Genomic DNA, 22908 nt, shown 5'->3' with positions numbered 1-22908 from the left:
AATGGAAAGATTCTCATGGAAACATTACTTTGCCAATTCAAAACTTGAATTCAAAATGAATGCCTACTTCCATCTGAGAGCCACTGCGATATCTGATTTTGTCTGCAAACCATGTCATCATTGCTGTGACACAACAGTATTGTTGATTTGATAAATTAAATGAGAAACCATTTTCATGGCAAACAAAGGCTACAAAAGCTCATACTTTGGATTATGAACCATTTTTTCCTACTCTTTGGTTCTTTCGGAAAAGTCAAGTACGTATAAAATAAAATTAATCACGACGTTTCGGGCGCAACACAAGCGTCTGTCATCAGGTGGGAAAGCATAGTCTGCTCCTGAGGCAGACTGTTTTAAAAGGTTTGAAATGGGTGTAGCACAAGGGTTATAAAGAAGTGGCCAGGGCTAGTGATGTTAATGTGAAAAATTAGCATGTAACTGTAAGATAGGAGAGCGGCCTCCTAAATGAGGGCACGGAAGTGGCTATGTTAATGTGAGGGATTAGCATGATTTTTTTTCACACACCTGATGATGATTGCTTGTGTTGAAACGTCGTGAGAATTTTTTAAATATATTTTTATTATTTTATTATTTCTCTTCTACGTGACTTTACCGAAAGAACCAAGAATATGATTAGCATGATGTTCATGTCAGAAATTATCATGTAAAAGTAAGCTAGGAGAGTGGCCTCCTAGACGAGGGCACCGAAGTGGCTATGTTAATGTGATGGATTAGCATGATGTTAAAGTGAGAAATTAGAGGGTACATAAGTGGCTATGTTAATGTGAGGGATTAGCATGATGTGGTAAGATGTTAATTAGGTAAGATAGGGGGGAGGAGCAAGGGAGGGGGGTAGGGGGAGGGGAGCGTTGCGTGGAGGCTAGGAGAGGGAGACGTGAAGCTGGACGGGGGGGGGGAAGTGGGCTGGGCTGGGAGTGGGATGCTGAGAGTGCTCGTGGTACACGAAAGAACCAAAGAGTACAGAACAGCATAGCTCAACAGATTTTGTCGGTCTGTGGAATAGCATAATATAGCAGTAAAATTGGATAAATATAGCAATCAAACTTGTCAAAGGGTTTGAACGGATATATAGTGGTGATTTAAAAAGGTTACGAAGTCAAATATGATCGTACTTTTTGGGTATTTCGGTAAAGTCACGTAGATAGAAAAATAATAGAGCACGACATTTCGATTGCAACACAATAGTCTTCAGGTGAGAGAGAGAAAGCTGCTGAGACAAGGTGGGGCTAGAGATGGTCCCCAAGTTTCTGTGGAGGACAATCTCTAGCCCACCCACCTACCCTGAGGCTGCACCCATCTCAGGCCTTTATAAGACCTTGTTAGAAAGACAGTTTTTTTATTCGCGTGTGATAGTTGTATAAGTTAAGCAGGTTATAACATATTCAGCTGGAAAAGTGATGTTTAATGACAATTAGTTTTTTGTTATTATAGATTACTTTATGTATAGAGAATTTAGAATTACTTTCTATAGTATGCTAGAAAAAAATATTTGTCACGTCATAATAAACTTGTTTCCACCACTTGACAGCCATGCCGCACATATTACCTGGGTTGACGACCTGGTCCTGTATCTACAATATTTGTATCACTGGACTTCTTGGATATGTCTTGTTGGGATTTATTCCAGCCACCTGTGAACAGTACAAATTTTGCACATGAGATCGAGATGTGTTATGATTGTCTAACAACGTTTACTTTGAACGTGTTTTAAAGCAAAAACTGTCAACACTTTCTTGACATATCCATATTAAAATACTGTAATCATGCAATAATAGCTATCATTATTAGCCTTTGGCATTTGCCATCTACAACAGTATTTCGTTAATCTTCAACTTCTAATTAATGCCCTAAAACGGGACCTCAACGCTAAAAAAATAAATATATTTTCTCCGGCTGCCCCAAAGCTGTATTGCCACCTATGCACATTGTGTATTAAGCAGGTGGACAACTTTCAATATCGAGGCATTATGCGGATTCAAAACGCTCTTTAAGGCCCACTTTGATCACGTGCCCAAGAAAATCAAAACAAAGTTTGTATTCCTATACAGAAACTAATACTGTATAATAACTGAATGTAGTTAATGCCACCATTCTGGCCATATTTATTTATATCAGCAAATCTGACATTTTTTTTCAGCATTTTATATCTTTGTTTTTTTAAATAAAATTTTGGATAATAATATTTCTACCTTGCCGTGAGTACCTTGGGCTAAAGTGTGCCACCTTATCTGACTCATTTTAAATATGTAAATTGGTACACTCCGTGCAATCTTATGTGTTTCTTCCATCATATGGTGTCCACCAAGCAGCCTAAACAGTCTGCATTTATGCCAGAAGAAGGCATTTGATGCAGTGCATCAGGAGATATTTTAGGAAGTCCTGCGACTCTTTGGGAATTCCACAAAATATTACATGTGGGGGTGTGCCAGCATACAGGAGTATTGCACAGCATGGTGGGTATATCTTTGTCTTTTGCCCAGTGATTTTTGTGTACGTCAGGGGTATGTCCTTGCTCCTATTGCCTTCAATACCTGCATGTACTGGGTGTTCTGTTGTAAAGTGAATAGTAGTCTGCATGGCACATTTTCGGGAGGTGAGGGAAACCAACCTTTACTCTTCTGAGGATTATGTGATTGATGTGGAGTCACTGGATGTCCATACGTTGGCTCTTGAAGTTCTGGTTGTAGAGACAAAGTCGTTAGGAAAGCAGGTCTCCTGGTTTAAAATAAAAACACCCAGGCTTTTCCTTATTCCTTGGATGGTGGTGTACAGTGTTTTCTTGTGCGCTTGTGTTGTGACAGCGTTGTGTCGTTGTAATGCTGAAAACGTACTATAGTGAGGGTTATGATGGGGAGTGCTAATGATGATGATGCAACAGTTGCTTTGAAAACAGGTACGTAGCCAATCCGGGAGATTATACATATGGGACGGCTGTCATACTACACTGGTTGTGCTGTTACATCGACACAGGTTTAAATAGGCCCCACAACTAATCAGAGCAAGGAAGAAAAGTCATAGGAATGAGACTGGTCCAATAACACCCCGTGATTTCAAATCTCATTTGTCTGGCAGACGTTCTGGTCATAGATCAATAAGATGGAGTAATACAATTGTAGAGGAGAGAAATACGTGGTGCACACAGTTAAGTGGGTGCAACTGAGGGCAAACAGGTATGCGCGTTGCAACATGAGGTTTGCACAGACAACCGCCAGTAATTAAGTGGAGAAGCAGGTGCAACCGAGGTCGAACAGGTGGGTACGCTGTGACTGGAGGTTTGCGCCTAGGAGACGGGAGATGGGGGTGATAAGAAGGGATTAATGGAGCAACAGGCATCAAGCAGATGGAAGCTTAAGTGGAAGCACGTGAGGACTCGGAATGAGCAGGGGGCAGAGCTGCTGAGTGTAGGATAAATGAGGTGCAGAATAGATGAGAGTGGGGAAAAGTCAAGTATATAAGGGGGAGTGTGTGTGAGCGAGGGGAGTTGATGCCAGGGAACCAAGAGTGAAGACATCTCGCCGCTGCCGCTCCAGCCGTCAACGCGACCTCAACCCTTACGTCGTCGCCGGGCGGGTGTTGTCTGAACCCCCCGCCCGGGGCAGATGGGTGAGCAGGTATGAGGGAGCATAGGTGAGGGCAGCAGTGGAGATGCAGAGATGCTGAGTGCGAAGCTGCTGTGTGCAGAGTCGCTGAGTGCAAAGTTACTGTGCCGAGTCGCTGAGAGCAGAGCTGCTGAGTGCAGGATAAATGAGGTGCAGAATAGATAATAGCGGGGAAAAGTCAAGTATATGTGACCGTACAGATAGTTATAGGAGTGCCTATAACTGTCGCAAGAACAGGTGAATTAAGTGTAAGCAGGTGACTTGTTACAACATGTCGGTGTGAGTAATTTTTGAAGACAATACACAATTTTGGTCAACTCATGAGGACAGTCAAAAAGAAGGACTTGAGTCTTGTTACCATTTTAGTTGAAGAAAAATCTTCTGCAAACAAGAAGCTATGAGTGATGATAAAAGTATATATGTCACTGATGCAGTCAGGTCTCAGCTGAAATTATATGTCAGTGTCGTCTCTAACAGTGGGAGTAAAACCCCAGAAATCGAAGCATAGCTCCAAGTGGAGCCAAATCGTTCCGAGTGTCGTTTTTTGAGGAACCCCAAATGAAACTGTGGCCAGCAGAGTTCCACAGGTCATTTACCACCCTAAACAAAGCAGCATCCGTGAAATTCCATTATCTGAATCCCGGTTGATAGGGGTCAAGCAGATGCTTGGTTAAATTAACGTAACAATTTAATGCTATGTAATGGCTATTTTTTTCTATTAGGGGAGATTTATATTTCACACTTGAAATGGGTACTTACCGAGATTTTCAATCCAATCCTGAAGCTCCGGATGGTAATTATTTTTCACATCTCTAAGCGATTGCAGAAAATTCTTGCAATTCTCCTCTTGGCTGTCAATGAAGTGGTCGAGCAGGAAGCGAGACTGCTTCTTAGAGTCACTGATTTCCTTAACCTGTTTATAAACGTCTCGGTGAATTAGTTCTTTACTGTCCAGTTCATCCAGCAAGTCGGAGGGCTCTTCGCTGATCCATTCTATCAGTTTTCTTTTGCTTCCGCGGATCACGTCCCGCCAATAAGAATCATCTTCTGCAGTGTCTGTTCAATTACAAAGGGAGCACAACAGTTGAATAAGTTAGGTTTCTGCTTCACTTATTCAATAGAATGAATTGCAAAATACAAAAATTATTCATATGAATCAGCCATTTCTATTTGCTGAACAGAGCATTAACGTTGTGATGCTACAATCTGTCTTTTTTGCATACCAGCTCATCTCATCACTCTATCACCATTATTCTCACAATCTCTGACATTATCCAAGCTCTTGGTGCCAACATTGTCGAATATTTGCTATCGTTCCTTTTAGCGGTGAATCCTGCCCAAGTCCATTTAGTCCACAGAATTGATAACATTTGCATTTTGTTCTCGAATCCATGTGCCTAGTTTTCTGTCTCTAGTTGTAATTTCCAGCGAACATTTCCCCACGGATTTTTTTTATAAAATGCAGTGTTTGTTCTATAAGCGTAATCAGTAAATTGTCAAATCCAAATGGCATAACAAATTGGTTTGTTGATTTTCATTCTAATTTTCTAAAAGGAGTCCCTTTATGGCACAAAAGTGCAAAAAGTGCCATCAAGTGACATTTGTGGTCTTAGTCATTTGTCACATTATGGGCGCAATTTAAATGCAAGTAATTGTTGGACTTCTTAAGACATGTTACATCACGTTTGTTTAACTTTTAAAAATACAAACACGATTACATGTACGATTTTATATCTTTTAAAATTACAACAGTGAGTTAAACCACAATTGTGCTTATAATTCGAAATTTGATACCTAATAACATCTTCTTTCAGGGCTGTTCTAACTTGTAGTACATGTACCACTGGAGGTACGTGTGACCTCTCTTGGGGGTACACAACACCAAAGTACACAATGGGTGTGGTTACATGGCTTAAAGTTACGTGAAGTTTATATATATGTGTATGTATGTTGAACTTCTTTTGCACCATACATTTCCACCTAAAAAAACTATGTTCATCATTGTTGCCATCTAATTCCCAAATATGTCTAGAGCATTTGACAGTGTGAATCACGGTACAATGTTGCAAAGCCTAAAATTCCTATTTTGTTCAAATTCTGCAATAAACTGGTCATAACCCCACCACCACCTGACAGCCGATTAGCAAGGTTTTTCATGTAAACAAAACGTGCCAATTAGTTACAACTTCAGCACACCGTTGTGTTGGAGCATGAACCACAGCATTTGCAACTTGAGTGGCGTTTCCCTGGTGATTATAACCAGCTTCATCAGGCAATTTCCAAGAATTGTGAAGACTTCTTCCTATTTTTGTTCTTAAACAGAGTCACGGTGACATCATCACTGTCGCATTACCTCAATTTCAATAGATTCTATAATTAGTCTTGACCAGTAATAATTCGTTTTACACAACACATCAATATTATCAAAATCATGTTGGCAAGCATGTTTTGCAACTACTTACAGTTGTGTTTGTGAGTATATTATATTTCTTTGGTGTTCTATTCATCTTATGCTAAGCTGTCGTCCCGTCTGTCTAACATAGCATTGGCCACAGGAGCACTGAATCCAGTTCACACCGTCTGTTGATAGCTTCGGTAATTTATCTTCCGTATGAGATATTAGTTTTTGTAATATATGTACTGTGACAAATCTCACTCGGATTTTATTTTTTTCCAAAAATATGTGGCAAGTTTATCAGTTACTTCTGCAATGTACGGTATTTTAATGACTTGATACAGTTCAACATTTGTATTGTTTTATTTAGTTTTGGCATTCAAAAATTATTTTAACCGTTCTGATAGCCATAGGCTCAGTGCTGCTTGGAAGCGTATTAGGTAACTAGCAGGAACCCGCGAGGATTTAATTATGAGAAGAGCGCTACTCATCAGTAAACTCTTACAATTTAACACGCACATACACTCATTTTCACACGCACACACAAAGAAAAAATATTTCCCATAGCTTTAACATACTATCGGGGTAATTGTTGTTAGCGAACAGCACTCATGATGGCCGCACGGCACATATTTTTGGTACTTTGCTGTTCTCAATTATTTTGTCAACCTTGTGCCTAGTCATCTCTGCCTCATTATGTGGAAGGTGTCTTACTGCTAATTCTACCTCAGCAATTATCTCATCTACTGGAATTGTGCGTGGGGTAACGGCAAAGTTAAGCCTTTATAAAGAACGTAAATGTCGCTGGTTAAATCAGTGTTAGTTTAGTTCATTACAGTTTTTGTTTAAAAAACAATGTGGTTATTAGTTGGGAATTGTTGGTTTTGAAGTTTACAGATTGGTGTGTTATAGTATCGATTATATTCCAATAATTTCTGAATACAGTATTGCTGATATGTAAGTGCAAGTGCTTTAGAGATTCAGAAATGTGAGACAATTCACTCCTGTTGTGCTGTATTCTCTTTAGTAATAATAATTCGCTAGCTTTGTGTAGTGTTTGGTTAGCTTTCACAGACTTTATGTGATTTGTTATTTTGACTGTTTGAATCTGTACGTGGAAATCTTTGAAACAAGAGCACTTGCCTCAAATACATTACATTAAAACCATATTTTTGGTTTAGATATGATGACACTTTGGTTGCATGGTCACATGGTAAAGATACAATTAATGATTTGAAGCTTTCGTGACTGCAGGAATCCATACTCTTTGGTTCTTTCGGTAAAGTCACGTAGGTAGAAATAAAATAAAATAAATCACGACGTTTCGAACGCAACACAAGCGCCCGTCTTCAGGTGAAAATCAAGGGAGCAGACATTGTGCTGCTCACAGCAGACATCGCAGCTGAAGACGGGTGGTTGGCGAAAGGCCAGGCCATCGGCCACCGCGAAATATATTTGACGCCCACCAGTAAATACTTATTGCCGCGAGGGGTTGTAGGAAATGGACCAAGGATATCAAGAGCGACCAGCTCATTTATGCTGGAAACTTGAATGGATTGCAAGGATAGATAACAGCGTTTGGACGGGGGTTTCTGCCGTGCGCACCACACACACCCCTTCAAAACATTAGCGACATCTTCTGCCATGCCTGGCCAGAAGAAGTCGAGCTTAAGTGTGGCTAGCATCTTATGCACACCCAGGTGCAACAGTCGTTCGTGCACAGCCCAGATGACTTTACCCCTTAGGGCAGTGGTCACGACAATGTTGTAACGGCGCAACCCTCCGTCCCAATGCATGAGCAACCCACCTCCGAGGATGACAGAGGCTACACCCCGTCGATCCCCACCCCCGTCCATCTCCTTGACCCGGCGTCGTAACATAAACAGGGAAGCATCCTCAACCTGGAGGCGCCCCCACTCCGCATGGTATGGTTCAAGCCAATAACGGCATCACATACCACAGGACAGTCGGCTTCCTCAGAGGTGTCAACCTCGGCCGACACCGCAAAGGGGGGGGGGGGGGGGGTTGGGCGAGTCCTCGACAGGCGCCTTGCAGCACCCCGAGCCCGAGAAACAAGTGCACCCGTCGCTCGTTGGTAATCGTGACAGGGCATCCGCGTTCATGTGTCGGATACATTTGTGATAGGAAACAGTAAAGGAATAATCCTGCAGGACTTCCAACCAACGTGAAAGTTGGCAAGACAGCTGCTCAATATGCGTGCGTGCTGTAGTGCTGCATGGCCAGAGCGCACCTCAAAGCGTCTGCCATAAAGATAAGGGCGATACTGTTGCACAAAAAAACAATAGCCAAAAGTTCCCGGCGTGTGACACAGTACCGTTGTTCGGCCGGAAACAGCAATCTTCTGCCATATGCCACAACACTCTCGACGCCATTAACAACTTGAGACAGAACAGCACCAATTCCGGTGTTGCTAGAGTCCATATCAAGGACGAATGGCAAGGAAAAGTCGGGGTAGCGGAGGGGAGGGGCGTTCACCAAGCAATCCCGGAGAGCAACAAATGCGGCCATCTCCTCCTACCTCTAATGGAACTTCTGACCCTTTGCCGTCAGGGCATGGAGAGGTTTGGTGATAGTTGCTAACCCGGTGACAAAATGGCGGTAATAGGACACAAATCTAATGAAACTCCGCACCTCCCCCACCGACATGGGGGTCGGCCAAGTACGAACATACACGGTTTTGTCTGGGTCCATCGGTACCCCTGATTTACTGACTATGTGGCCAATATACCGAACCGATTTTTGGAGCAGGTGACACTTCTGTGGTTTAAATTTGAGATTCGCCGCATGCATCTTAAGAAGGGCAGCACGTAACCGTTCCAGATGTTCTTTAAACGTAAGGCTGAAAACAATAACATCCTCCAGATATGTTAGACACGAGTCCCACTGGAGGCCCGCTAGAACTAGTTCCATAAAACACTGGAACGAGGCTGGAGCGGAGTGAAGACCCATCGGAAGATAATTAAATTCAAACAAGCCTTGTGGTGTATGAAAGGCTGTCTTGGGCTTAGATGATTAATCGAAGGGCAACTGCCAAAATCCGGATAGGAGATCAAGAGTCGAAAAAAAATGTGCTCCTGCTAGAGCATCCTGGGAATTGTCCATCCGAGGAAGAGGGTACGCGTCAGCCACAGAGATTTTATTAAGCTTACGGAAGTCAACACAGAAGTACAAACTACCATCCTGCTTTTTAACAAGTACAATCGGGGCTCCCCACGGACTGGTGGACAGCAAAATGATATCTGCGGCCAACATTTCGAAAACCGCCAGCCGTACGTGTTCTTTTTACATAGGGCTCAGCCAGTAGGGGTTCTGCCAGATAGGAGCGGCGTCGCCCATATCGATGTGGTGACTCAGAAGCGTACTGCCACCAATGTCAAATTTGCCCTTTCTAAATACATCAGAGAATTCACCCAAAATCGCCTTCAACTCCTCCCTCTGGGACTCGGACAATTCAGAATTTTCGGAACAAAGTGTATCCATCCATTTTTCATCCGAAACCTGTCGCGGCTTCGTATTCTACGCAACCCCCACACCACCAACGATGTTTTCCAACCCTGCATTCAGGACTTGAATGAATGGTTCCTGGTCATTGGATACCAGAGTCTGGGTTTTCACCAACATCAACCTACGAATGGCTTTGTTTGAGGGTCCTAGGAGGATTCCTACCGCAGTCGCCTCCTGATCTAGCGGCTTCCGCAATCGTTAAGGAACCAACATTTGCACGTCAGGTGGAATCTTTACGGTCTTACTCGCAAGCGCTTGTACAGTAGCATTGGCCGTGCACAATCGTGTGGGAGAAGGGAAAACAGCCATTCGACGGCCCAATGGCAACTCAAGGCAACCTTGATCGATCAAAAATTTTCAAGAGCATCTTCCTCAAGAAGTCATTCCTGAGCAAGCAAGGGACAGGAAGGGACGTTAATACCCAAACTGGTCCCGTCAACTTCTTGGTTCTTTCGGTAAAGTCACGTACACACCTCCGCTGTTATTTTCCCAATGATGCCCAATGAGCCGCCATTTGCGGCAAAACCTTGATGGGACATAGGGTACGACATTTAGGGGGCAAAATCAAAAAAATTTACTCGGAAATGATAGTGGCGGACGCACCAGCATTGACGAGCATTCTGATTTCAACTCCCTCTATCATTCCGATAAGAGTGGATGAACCTGCAGTCGTGGCAACCACTCTATGGGCCAACTCTGACCACTGACCCAGTCGGAGTGGCCAATCAGCCCAAGCAAAATGTGAACCCTCATGCACCGACACGACGAGAAGAAAAACCGACCGAACACGATGAGTGAGATGGATTCAGGGGCCGAGTGTGTGATGTGTCGCCTTCAGGTATAGTGGAGTGGAGGATGGTCGGGCGGATGACTGTGGTGGTCCAGGGAGGCATCATCGCGGCACCTGGCAGCCTGATGAGATGCGTCCTGGCAGTCCGCAGTTGTATCACATGACGAGCCGGCTCCCAGAATGAGGAGAGGTCTTTCTCCGTCGAAGTTGTTCATCACGTCGCACCATGCTGTCCCCTCGCCGGCATCTGCCTTGGGTCGACACGCAGGTTTGGACGGGCTCCACATCTTCGGGTGTATCACATGCCTTACGAGGCATTGCAAGCGCAGGTGTACCTGGATGCATCTTGCCACCTTGAAATAAGACATTGTCTTCGTCGATGGCCTGCAGGATGATGTTGGGGTCCTTTGCCAACGTCAACAATCTCTCGAGGACCAGCGAGTCAACTCCATCGTGGTCCATCTTCGGGAAGGCAGCTTTTGCTCGCACCAATAGTGCACTACGGAAGGCGAGGGGTGTCTCGGCCTCGCCCCTCTTACGTGCAGCGAACTTATGGCGCACGTTTGACGGCGGTTCATAGATTGCCGCCATTTGAGCAAAGACTTGTTGTAGCGTGGCCCTCTCTGGCGGCGGGATGGTGAGAATGCCGCTAAGGCATCGTCGTCAAGCATGGCGGCAGTGCTCTCAGCGCCTCCGCCTCCGTCCACCCTGTCAAGTCACAGTTCCTCTGGAACCGGCGCTTGAAGGCCACCCAGTCGCCTTTGGCAGCTGATAATTAGTTAACAAAGGGTAGTCATCACCTGAGAGATGGAATGTCAGCAGGCAAACTCGACACAGTCTCAGATTTGGTGGCCGTTTGCACGGGCTACGGAGATTTCCCGCTGGTGGGAAACGATGACGGGATGCTCGACCCTGTGCAGCTCCGGTGCTCTCTCCTCCACCGCTGGCTCTTCGCGGTCGAGCTCCGCGACAATCGCAGCCACGGCCTTGAGGAGTCCCGCGAGGTGGCAGCGGAATATGCGGCGCTCTCTCCCCCATGGCGGTGAGCTGTCGCTGGAATGGTCGTTGTGATGCTCCACCGACAGCGCCTCACTCCCTTTCTCCAGGGTCGCCATCCCCGGGGCTGTCTGAGGAATAACGCCTTCATCGTCCTCGTCGTCTGACATCCTGGTATGTAGTCTGTGTCGCGTAAGCATAACCTAACTCGGCTATCTTGCTAACAAAATAACGTTTGGCCACTTCCGACACCAGTTGTAGTGAGTTAAACTGAGTCGCAGACGTACAATTTGGAGGCAACACATTTATTTAATTCCAACACACGGGGTAACTTTCGCTTAACATAATAACAACCTATGGTGGTGACCACCAGGCTAACACATGTTGGAGACTCGGAAAACGTAGAACATAGACGAAGGTTTCTTCCAGGATGAACAACAACGCTGGTGCCTCTGGGGGACCCGGCTTATATCCTCTGCAGTGTGGCTGGCTCCACCCTTTGCTACGACCACCTTACAGAATCCTTGAGCAGGATCTGGACCCCGACCACGTGACCACCCCTCGCCCCCACTTGAGGACCTTTTGTAGACTTAACTGGTCACGTGTCCTTTCGGGTCAACCAGAGTCCCATAGCCTTTAGTAACCTCATTCCTATGGCCAGCACTCCCACACCCTGTCCTGTAGGTTTGGCACTGCATGCCAAGTGTTATCAAACAGCACTCACCAGGCCCCTCTAGGGCCGGTACTACACCCACACCATTGTGGTATCCGCGATGTCGTTACACCACACACTGTGCCTCTCTAGAGCAGGCACTGCACAGTGACATCCCGCGATGTCACTACAATAATATTGGTCGCGAAAATCTACGTGTTAAACTGATACACGGTTTAGTTGCATGCTTATTTCGGTTATAGTATGTTAATTAACTGTGACTAACCCAACCGGTAATATGTGCTGAATATTCTCAAATTAACATGATCCATTATAACGTATATGATTACATTAATCTTCCTCTGATCTTCACACCTAATGGTGATGACATCACCTTACTACATTCAAGATTGGAAATAGGAAGAGTTCTTCACTATTCTGGAAGATTGCCTGATGAAACTGGTTGTAATCACCAGCGAAACGTTGTACTCGTATTGTAAATTCTTTGGGTTTACTCTCCAACACACCGAAGAAGTAACTAATTGGCACGTTGTGTTTACATCACAAACCTTACTAATTGGCTGTGTCTGATGGTGGTGTGTTTATTTATATTTATGCGATCTAACCCAAGAAAACCTATATTATGAATAATATTGGTCGCGAAAGCCTACGTGTTAAACGCAATACACTGGATTTGCAACTATTTATCTAACAGAAAAATTGTCTTTGTCCATAATAAATCAAGGGAGTTTGGCACTATCCTGATTTCTCTACATCAAAATTCTAGGCATGTTCAATCTGCACTCTGACATTAACTGATTTTCTGATAACATTGACCTGATGGTCTCCGGAAATGTCATGGAGGAGTTACAACAGTATCTATAAAATGACCTACATTATCTTAACATTCAATTTAATGACTTAAAGCTTTCATGTCTTTTGGTAAGGCCACGTAGATAGAAAAATAATAAAATATCACGACGTTTTGATTCCAACACAAGCAATCATCATCAGGTGAAAAAATAGTGGGAAGGCTGCTGAGGCAGGATGTTATAAAGTTTTGAGATGGGTGTAGCCCAAGTGTCATAAGCGAGGTGTGCGGGGCTAGTGATGCAATTTGCAAGTAAATGTAAGATCGGAGAGAGGTACCTCCACGACGACGAGGCTGCAGAGGTGGCCATTGTATTGTGAGAGATTAGCATGTCAATGTAAGATCGCAAAGCCACCGAGAAAAAATGCGAAATGCTGGCTATGTGAGACATTTAACCTGTTAATGTAAAGACATTTAACCTGTGTAACACCAGTTAGTCCAAAATAACGACTAACATCGGCAAGTAAGATGGAAGCATCACAGCCAGTTATGACTTAAATTGGTTAATAACGTCCTTCCAATGATTGCTCAGTTTGTACCCATCTTCTTGGTTGAAATTGTGTCTGTATTTATATATCTGGATGGCTTCATGAACGAATCTTTGCTGCTAGCCAGTGGGTTTGCAGAGTACCTTTGTCTTGGAAAAATCTATTTCGTGTGTGCCCACAGCACTAAAAAATTATCAGCCACGGCTGAGGTATTGGTCCTACTGTGTTTCAGATCTGCCTTATGTTCAGGCACATGGTCCGAGACATGTCACTTAGTTTCCCCAATGTAACTACTGCCGCAGCCACATCTCAGCTTGTAGACACCAGGGTATTGCATGTCTGGGATCACATCCTTCACAGATGGGATCAGATCACGAATGTTATGTACTGTGTTGAATCGAACCTGGATCTTGTGTTTGTTCTCTTTGGTTCTGTTGATAAAGTCACGTAGGTAGAAATAAAGTAAAATAAACCACTGTGTGTCGAACACAACACAAGCGTCCATCTTCAGGCGAAAAATGGTGAAAACAGCCACAAGCAAGGGGTTATATAGGTTTGAGAAGGATTTGCAAGTCAAAATTAATGAGAATAGTATGTTAAAGTCAATGAGAGATAGCAAATTAAAGCCGTGTCTATGTGTAACAAAAGCAGCATTGTATGATAGACATACAGCCGTATACATGGCTGTTTTTGTTACATATAGCCATGCAACTGCCGACACGGCTGCTTTTGTTATACATAGACACGACTTTAATTTGCTATTTCTCATTGACTTTAACATGCTATTTTCATTAATCGATCTTACATTTACATGCAAATTGCATCACTAGCCCCGCCCACCTTGCTTATGACCCTTGGGCGACACCCATCTCAAACCTTTATAACATCCTGCCTCAGCAGCTCTCCCGCTATTTTTTCACCTGATAACGATTGCTTGTGTTGCGATCGAAACGTCGTGATACTTTATTATTTTTCTAGCTATGTGTCTTTACTGAAAGACCCAAAGAACATTAATATTCAACTTAATGCCCTACAACGGGTCCTCAACACAAAAAAAGATAGTTATGTTATTCTTTAGCTGCCCCAAAGTGTCTCTATACCTATTGTGGCTCAGGAATCTCACGTTTTGAGCAGATTTACAACTGTAAATATCTAGGCTTGAAACTGCCTTTAAGCACCCATATTGACCACATGGCTATAAAGATGAAACCAAAATTGCATTCCGATACAAAAACAAATGCGTTTATCCTCCTCGACTGCACCTGAATATAGTTAAACCCACCATCCTGCCCATATTTAATTATTGTGACACTATCTACTGCATATCTTCTGAATCTACCTCAAAACGTCTCATTCCATTATACCACTTTACTCTGTTTTTCCTTGACACCCATCATTGCATCCAGTATATTAACTTACATATGCCCCTGTAGATATCCGGAGAGACGAACACTGGGTAGTCTTCATCCTCAGCGTCCTCTTAAACAAATCTGCCAACTACCGATACCTAAAAGATAACCCAGTTCCTCTAAATCCTTCCTGTAGCTTCAAAAGTGCCTCCTTATTCCTTTGGAACATTTCCATTGGCTAAAACTTTGCTGTATGCATTGCTGTTCCACGTTTCTGGAATACTCTTGCCACTCATCTATAGCTTGGTTCCCTCCCTTCAACTCCCCATTTTTATTTCCCTATTAGGCAACCAGATAAATATCATATTTGCACCTGTATCTAACTTTATTTATGACGCCTCTTGCTCCCACATGCTTTTTTTCGATGTTCTTGTGTTTGTCACTGTTATACTAAAATAGCGAACTTGCTCGCCTAACTTTCTTCTGGCGCATGTTGCTCTCATTGTTTTAGCATGGTTGGGTATGCCCAGTGCGAAAGAGGTTAAACATATAAACAGATACATATTTGCACTGTTTTTTATTATTATAGGTTTCATTCGCGACCGTTTAATACCTCGCTTGTTAGTTGTGCAGTATTCCTGAATGACCCTGTACTCGTTCCCTTGCTCCAATATCGACTTTTGATCTTTTGTTTTTATTTCTGCTGTACTCACGTAGCATGGATCACCTCCAGCAATCAACTACGCCTCCCCCCCGAGGCTCCTATGGGGAGTTGGCTGAGTCTCCAGGTAGCGAGGGAGATGAAAGGCCTGAGGGTGGCGGGGGGGGGGCTCCCTCTCGTGTGCGGAGGCTAGGCCACCACCCGTCGCGACCTGGCCGTGGAGCTATGGGATTCCGGGCACTCAGGGGAAGGGGTATTCAACGATATGGGAGATGGGAATATGGTGTGCTGAAGTAGTAACTAATTGGCACATTGTTCACGTGACAAAACCTTGATTTGCTGAGTTTACGACACATTTACATTTATGCGATCTAACCAAAACTGCATCATGGATTGACGAGGACTTGGAGGTGCGCCAAGGTCAGCTCCGCCGAGTCAGTGGTCAGTCCCGGCTGCGGGCACAGGGCCACGTCACCCATCCTCAGTGGAGTCGTTAACGGCAACGAGCGACGACAGCGCGTAAGTACCAGCAGGAGATGGGAGCTCTCTCAGGCTGACCCCTGCCGCACCAGCGAGACCTTGGGTTGCATTGACTCATCAATTTCCCCACCGTGCTCATGTATGAAACTATAGTCAATAATCCTGAAACAAAATGTAAGCTTTTTAATTGGCTGATTTTCTAACTTGGTTAGATCATGGTCGTGGGTTAGAATGCACATCCTTGATGGGTAAATGATCAATGCATAACAATTTTTGAGAATGATAAATGGATCTTTGATGAGTGAAGCGCCATTTCCCAAAACATCACATTAGATGTACAGTGAGGGGAAAAAAGTATTTGATCCCCTGCTGATTTTGTACGTTTGCCCACTGACAAAGAAATTATCAGTCTATAATTTTAATGGTAGGTTTATTTGAACAGTGAGAGACAGAATAACAACAAAAATCCAGAAAAACGCATGTCAAAAATGTTATACATTGATTTGCATTTTAATGAGGGAAATAAGTATTTGACCCCTCTGCAAAACATGACTTAGTACTTGGTGGCAAAACCCTTGTTGGCAATCACAGAGGTCAGACGTTTCTTGTAGTTGGCCACCAGCTTTGCACACATCCCAGGAGGGATTTTGTCCCACTTCTCTTTGCAGATCTTCTCCAAGTCATTAAGGTTTCGAGGCTGACGTTTGTCAACTCGAACCTTCAAATCCCTCCACAGATTTTCTATGGGATGAAGGTCTGGAGACTGGCTAGGCCACTCCAGGACCTTTATGTGCTTCTTCTTGAGCCACTCCTTTGTTGCCTTGGCCGTGTGTTTTGGGTCATTGTCATGCTGGAATACTCATCCACGACTCATTTTCAATGCCCTGGTTGAGGGAAGGAGGTTCTCACCCAAGATTTGACGGTACATGGCCCCGTCCATCGTCCCTTTGATGCGGTGAAGTTGTCCTGTCCCCTTAGCAGAAAAATACCCCCAAAGCATAATGCTTCCACCTCCATGTTTTACGGTGGGGATGGTGTTCTTGGGGTCATAGGCAGCATTCCTCCTCCTCCAAAAATGTTGAGTTGATGCCAAAGAGCTCCATTTTGGTCTCATCTGACCACAACACTTTCACCCAGTTGTCCTCTGAATCATTCAGATGTTCATTGGCAAACTTCAGACGGGCATGTATATGTGCTTTCTTGAGCAGGGGGGCAGGATTTCAGTGTGTTACCAACTGTTTTCTTGGTGACGATGGTCCCAGCTGCCTTGAGATCATTGACAAGATCCTCCCGTGTAGTTCTGGGCTGATTCCTCACCGTTCTCATGATCATTGCAACTCCACGAGGTGAGATCTTGCATGGAGCCCCAGGCTGAGGGAGATTGCCAGTTTTGTGTTTCTTTAATTTGCGAATAATCGCACCAACTGTTGTCACCTTCTCACCAAGCTGCTTGGCGATGGTCTTGTAGCCCATTCCAGCCTTGTGTAGGTCTACAATCTTGTCCCTGACATCCTTGGATAGCTCTTTGGTCTTGGCCATGGTGGAGAGTTTGTAATCCGATTAATTGATTGCTTCTGTGTCTTTTACACAGGTAACAAGCTGAGATTAGGAGCACTCCCTTTAATAGTGTGCTCCTAATCTCAGCTCTTTACCTGTATAAAAGACACCTGGGAGCCAGAAATCTTTCTGATTGAGAGGGGGTCAAATACTTATTTCCCTCATTAAAATGCAAATCAATTTTTGACATGCGTTTTTCTGGATTTTTTTGTTGTTATTCTGTCTCACTGTTAAAATAAACCTACCATTACAATTATAGACTGATCATTTCTTTGTCAGTGGGAAAACGTACAAAATCAGCAGGGGATCAAATACTTTTTCCCTCACTGTATACTAGCTGTGGGGCCCCGTTACCTGGACCCAAGGAATGAGGTTGTTTTGAAATATTACACATCACACTATCTACTGTACATAGCTCAGATATAATAAATGTGTGTAATATTCTTAGGTTTTTTCCGTAAAGTCACGTAGGTAAAACATCAAAATTAATAAAAATAAAATAAAATAAATAATTTTGATGTTTTACCTACGTGACTTTACCGAAAAAACCTAAGAATATGAATCCTTGCAGTCACGAAAGCTTCAAATCTAGAATGTGTGTGTAATATTGTTGCATACCCTCACCATGTAAAATAGCTGAGCTGTAGACAGTAAATGGTGAGGGTATTATGAGAAAATAAAAAGTGTTAGTTGTCGAAGTAAAGTCACAAGTGATACATCGTTGAGAAATAAAATACACATTGAGGTTTCAACCATTAATGCTGTGCAACAAAGGCACCTATGTATCAACATTGCACACTCATGCGCCCTTTGCCACAACATGATACAGATACAGTACATGTGTAGTGACATAGAATGGGTCACTACGGCGCATTGTGCTGTTTGCTGACATGGACGGGAATTGTTGGCGTGACAGCCGACCTGCCAGCAGAGCAGGGTGTAGCAGCCGTTCTGCCAGCAGAGCATGCAATGCCACGAAATGGGTCACTAGGGTGCATAGTGCTGGCTGCTGGCAGAAAGGGGCATATGAGGATGTAGCAGCCGGGCCGGCTAACAGGGCACATGATGGGCTGGGGTAAGGGATATGGGGCAAAGGTGACCGAGGGGACACGTGGGGTATAGCCCCACATGTCCAATCCAAAAAGGGGGTGTGGCCGAGGGCGGAGCCAGGCCACGCCAGGGGGCACAAAAGGGAAGACCCGAGTCTGGATCAGGACTGTCTGTCATTGGAATGGAACCCGTCATGCTACGTCGTCGTCTCCGTGGTCAGGCAGCATGCCGGCTGTCCTGACCCAGTTATAGTCATCCTGTGTGTGAACAAGTGTCTAAGGTGTAGAATAAACGTGTGTTGCCTCCTACTATTATTCTCTCAGGTGACTCACTACACATTGTAATGACCGAATAATTAAGCCATATGCAGCCTAAACAGATTTTTAAAAATATACAACGGTCTCCTATTGGGGGAAAAAGTCTTCCACGGTGATTGGTCGGGAGGCAGGCTTTAAAGGGAGTGGAGAATAAGTGTTGAATGGGAAAACAAAAATAATCCGTTAAAGGGAAAGGGCTGGGATTGGCGAGAAGTAAAAACAAGGACAAGAAGCAAATACAGCAAGAAGATGGGAGACACGAACTCAACAATACAGTTAGACACGAAACCTGGTTGACCACGTATTTCCAAAGACTGATACATTTTGTGTCGTCGAGTATAAAACAGGCACTTTCTGGCAATCTCCGATTGTAAACACACGCACAAAACTACTAACTTTTATACATACATGTGTTTGGGAAATGTATTTACTTTCCTTTTACTTGCACTACTATCATGTTTTTGTACTGTTTGTTGTAACGTTTTTACCCGCCCCACTGGAAATCTGTGAATAAGAGCTTTTTTGCTCATCCGATTCCTCCTGCAGTATAAATAATAATTATGATTCTAATATGTCAGTCAAATAATGCCAAATTAACATCTGTAAAAATAAATCGCATTACCGGTATCTGCTTTGATCCACATTACTCACCGTTGCTGTTGCGCTGTTCGGAATGTACCACTCACCGGAAAAATTATACCAACAGTTTCGCATGTACTTATACTTTAAAACATAAAAAACAAGACAGCATTATACAATCACTGCAACTGATATTGTACAATAATTAAAAAAATTACTATGTAAACCAACGGAATAGGGTTAAGTTTTATTTGTAGAATTGCTAAATAATGGGATACAATCACCCCTGTGGTTGATAATGGTTTCTATTTCCGTGGGTTAAAGCTGCAGGAATCGCGGATAAATAATTTAATTCAATTGTCATTCAATATTCATTTGTTTTAATATTTAAAAACGTATTTGTGTTAACATCCATATTTTAAAAAAAATTTGGCCAACCATGAGGCCATAAAGAAAGAGCGTTACATTTTGTATGCGAGTACCTTGTGACACGTGTGAAGGTGCTATTTGGCAAAGATGTGGCGTTCCTATGCAGTTGCCGGTAGTAACGGCTATATACCGATAGGGGGCAATCGAGGGGCTGAGCCCCAGTATGTGAGACTTGGCCATAGGACCCAACGGTTACCCTATGGATTGTTATGTTAAAGGATAGACCCCAGGAGGGGGGCTGGGGGATGACATCACTCCCAGATCCTTCTCGAAGGTTCGGAAGGAAGGCGTGGCTAGGGCGGAGCAAGCCACGGGCCGAGGATAAAAATAGGACCCTGAACTGTCCAAGTCAGTCGTCGTCCGGCTGAAGACAAGAAGCTCCTGAAGATTGAAGAGTCCAAGGGCAGTGCCGTACCCCAGGCAAGGGACGGCTCAGCTTATATACCAGTGAAGATCCAAGCTTCACTCAAGGATAACTTATAGATTAGCCAGTGAGAGACGTATTCGTCTGGAGGGCACACTCTCCATAGTGTATCGGGTGTGAGGGGCCGTACCCCTCTGTGTTTACCGTATTTTCCCGTATATTGCCCGCATGCATATAACCCGCAGACGCATATACCCCGCAAAAATAGCGTTTTGTGTAAAACAAATTTCAGATAGCCCGCACCTCAATATACCCCGCATGCATTCATATCTTTAACGTCGTTACTGCAGCATAATTACATCATATTAATACAAAGTTTACATTTGTAATACATTCCACTATCAATTGTTATCCATTAAAATCATAACGTGCACAAAGAAAACAAACTAACCGGAAACGAGTGAACTTAAAACAGTAAATAAGTAACAAAAGTAAAAATCCAATAAATAAGTAACACATAACTGGTAGGTAAGTAAGCGTACTGTTAGGCTTACCAGCATTCGACCTCATCATATTACAGCTACTGGACCAGTAGTTACCCCTGAACAGTTTTAGCACTGGTAGATTGCGCACTGCGCAGACAATAGCTCTGGTCGTGACTTATAGTGCTCAGCCAAGAGCAGCGGCCTAAGGGACTCAGCAATTATGATTCCACGTCTGGAAGATGCTTGTTAAGGCCCTTTCCATTGTGCAATCCATAGCGTCAGCTGAAACTTTCGCACCCCTCTACAGCACTGAAAGTATTGTGGTAAACAAGGTGTGCCCACTTTAAACATTGTCGTTTCATTGTACAAACAATTCGAATAATTTAAAACGTGATAACACGTGCAATTTTAGAGTGAGTGGTGTATTCATCAGTGCTTTAGTCAAAGGTAAGTGTTGCATAGTGGATAGTCCTACCATTAAAAAATTAAACGAGTTATGACATGTCACACGTATAAAATCTTTTTGGGATAGCCCGCACCTTCATATACCCCAAAGGGTCTTGTTTTGTTTGTAAAAATTGGTATACCCCACGGGTTATATGCGGGAAAATGATTGTTAAAAAACCTGTTGCCTCATATAAGTTTCCTCTCTCATTGACCCACTACACACGCACTAAACTACTAACTTTGATATATATATATTCTTATTTAAAGGCCACAGTGTTATTGACACTGATTGCCCCACAGAAAATCTCACAAGACTTTTACACAAGGAAAGGTAGGAGATTTTTGTGATTTTCTTTATTTTCTTTTTTCAAAGTTATAAAATACATACATTTATATATTTTTTTTACTTTGAAAAGCAATTAAAGACACATTGGCACGTCCTCTAAACTTTTAATCAACATTGTTTATAAATTTAATAATTTTTCAAATACGTGTTTATATATGCTCATACATAGGCAAAAACACCTTTTTTTTCCTCAACTTCCACCTGACTGATGTATATATGTATCAATATTACCTGTTTCACACATACAATACAGGCACCACTGACTGAACTGCATTTAATTTTCACTCACCTGAGTCACCTGTATGCATCACAGTATCTAGTCGTGATTTTTCAATGACTTGCCATGCAGTCTTCAGTGCTCGAAGCACACTGATGCAACCAATATGTTATGGAGGAGTTTATATAGCATTTCACCCAATCATAACCCCTCCCACACACCCTGTGACAGTCAGAGAGGGATGGCTTTCGAGGCAGGGTGTGGAGCTTGGGTAAGGGGAATCAGGTGACAGGTGAAGAACGAGGGGAAGGAGGAGCCAGCAGCATAGTGAGTACGAGTTAAAACATTTGGTTTGCTGTAGTGAGGGCAATTGGGGCCTGGAATAAGCTACATAGTGACAGAGGAACATTTCGGGAGCGGAGCAAAGTGTTGGGTGGAAAAGAAACATAGCGTAGGGTGTCAGATATTAAAACAGCGTCGCGACCGTGGTGTGCCGGCAAGGCTGGATTACGGACCGGGCTCGTGGGGCCAGTGCCCGGGGCCTCGGACTGCCAGGGGGCCTCCAAGCCTCAGGCCGCGTGCGGTGCGTGGCCCAAGACTTCACAAGGAAGTTGAACGGGCCCTCAGTGCGCACAGCGCATGCTGATCACTACGTCCCTGGGTGCTTGTAGCGTGAGCTAACCACTAGGGCCCCCCAGACCCCTCAGTGCTTACAATGTGAGGGCCCCCAGACCCCTTGGTGTTTAAAATGTGAGCTCACCACTACTGCCCTCCAGACCCCTCGGTGCTTACAGTGTGACAGCCCCCAGACCCCTTGGCATTTAAACAGTGAGCTGACCACTAGGGCCCCTAGGCCCCTGGGGCTTAAAGTGTGATCTGACCACTAGGGCCCCTGGGCCCCTCGGCACCTACAGTGTGAGGGTTCCTGGGCCCCTCCAAGCTTAAAGCATGAGCTGACCACTAGAGCCCCCGGACCCCGCAGTTGTAACAATGTGAGGCCCCTCGGTGCTTAAAGCGTGAGCTGACCACTAGGGCCCCCGACGCCCCGCAGCGCTTACAATGTGAGGCCCCTCGGTTCTTAAAGCGTGAGCTGACAACTACGGTCCCCAGGCCCCTGGGTGCTGACAGTGTGAGTTGACCACTAGGGCCCCTGGGTGCTGACAGTGTGAGCTGACCACTAGGGCCCCCAGGCCCCTCGGTGCACACATCCAGCGTAACACCTGGGGGCCCCTTGGTACATACAATGCATGCTTAAAACGAGAGCCTCTCAAAGTACAGCGCTTCTGTACA

The 22908-nt window shown here is 44.1% G+C and overlaps 1 protein-coding gene across 4 annotated transcripts in view; it reads right to left on the bottom strand.

Annotated features, from left to right (window-relative positions):
• Positions 1 to 21763, bottom strand: part of LOC133360730 (interferon-induced very large GTPase 1-like) — a 112606-nt gene extending 90843 nt beyond the window's left edge. For 3 of the 4 annotated variants that reach the window (XM_061579527.1, XM_061579529.1, XM_061579530.1), the window contains exons 1-4: positions 21691 to 21757; positions 4380 to 4676; positions 2630 to 2698; positions 1568 to 1652 (exon numbers count right to left, since the gene is read on the bottom strand). In XM_061579527.1, the coding sequence (XP_061435511.1) occupies positions 1568 to 1652; positions 2630 to 2698; positions 4380 to 4676; positions 21691 to 21709 (470 nt within the window). In that variant the 5' untranslated portion in view covers positions 21710 to 21757. Of the gene's footprint in view, positions 1 to 1567; positions 1653 to 2629; positions 2699 to 4379; positions 4677 to 21690 lie in introns of all 4 variants that reach the window. The other variant, XR_009757294.1, reaches the window with a different exon arrangement.
• Between the last annotated feature and the right edge of the window lie 1145 nt (positions 21764 to 22908).

The sequence above is a fragment of the Lethenteron reissneri genome, chromosome 69 (genome assembly GCF_015708825.2).
Source record: "Lethenteron reissneri isolate LAM-NWPU_2019-01 chromosome 69, ASM1570882v1, whole genome shotgun sequence".
Classification (NCBI taxonomy): Eukaryota; Metazoa; Chordata; class Hyperoartia; order Petromyzontiformes; family Petromyzontidae; genus Lethenteron; species Lethenteron reissneri.
The sequence above is the reverse complement of the archived record's forward strand: the minus strand, read 5'-3'. Positions and strand labels throughout refer to the sequence as shown.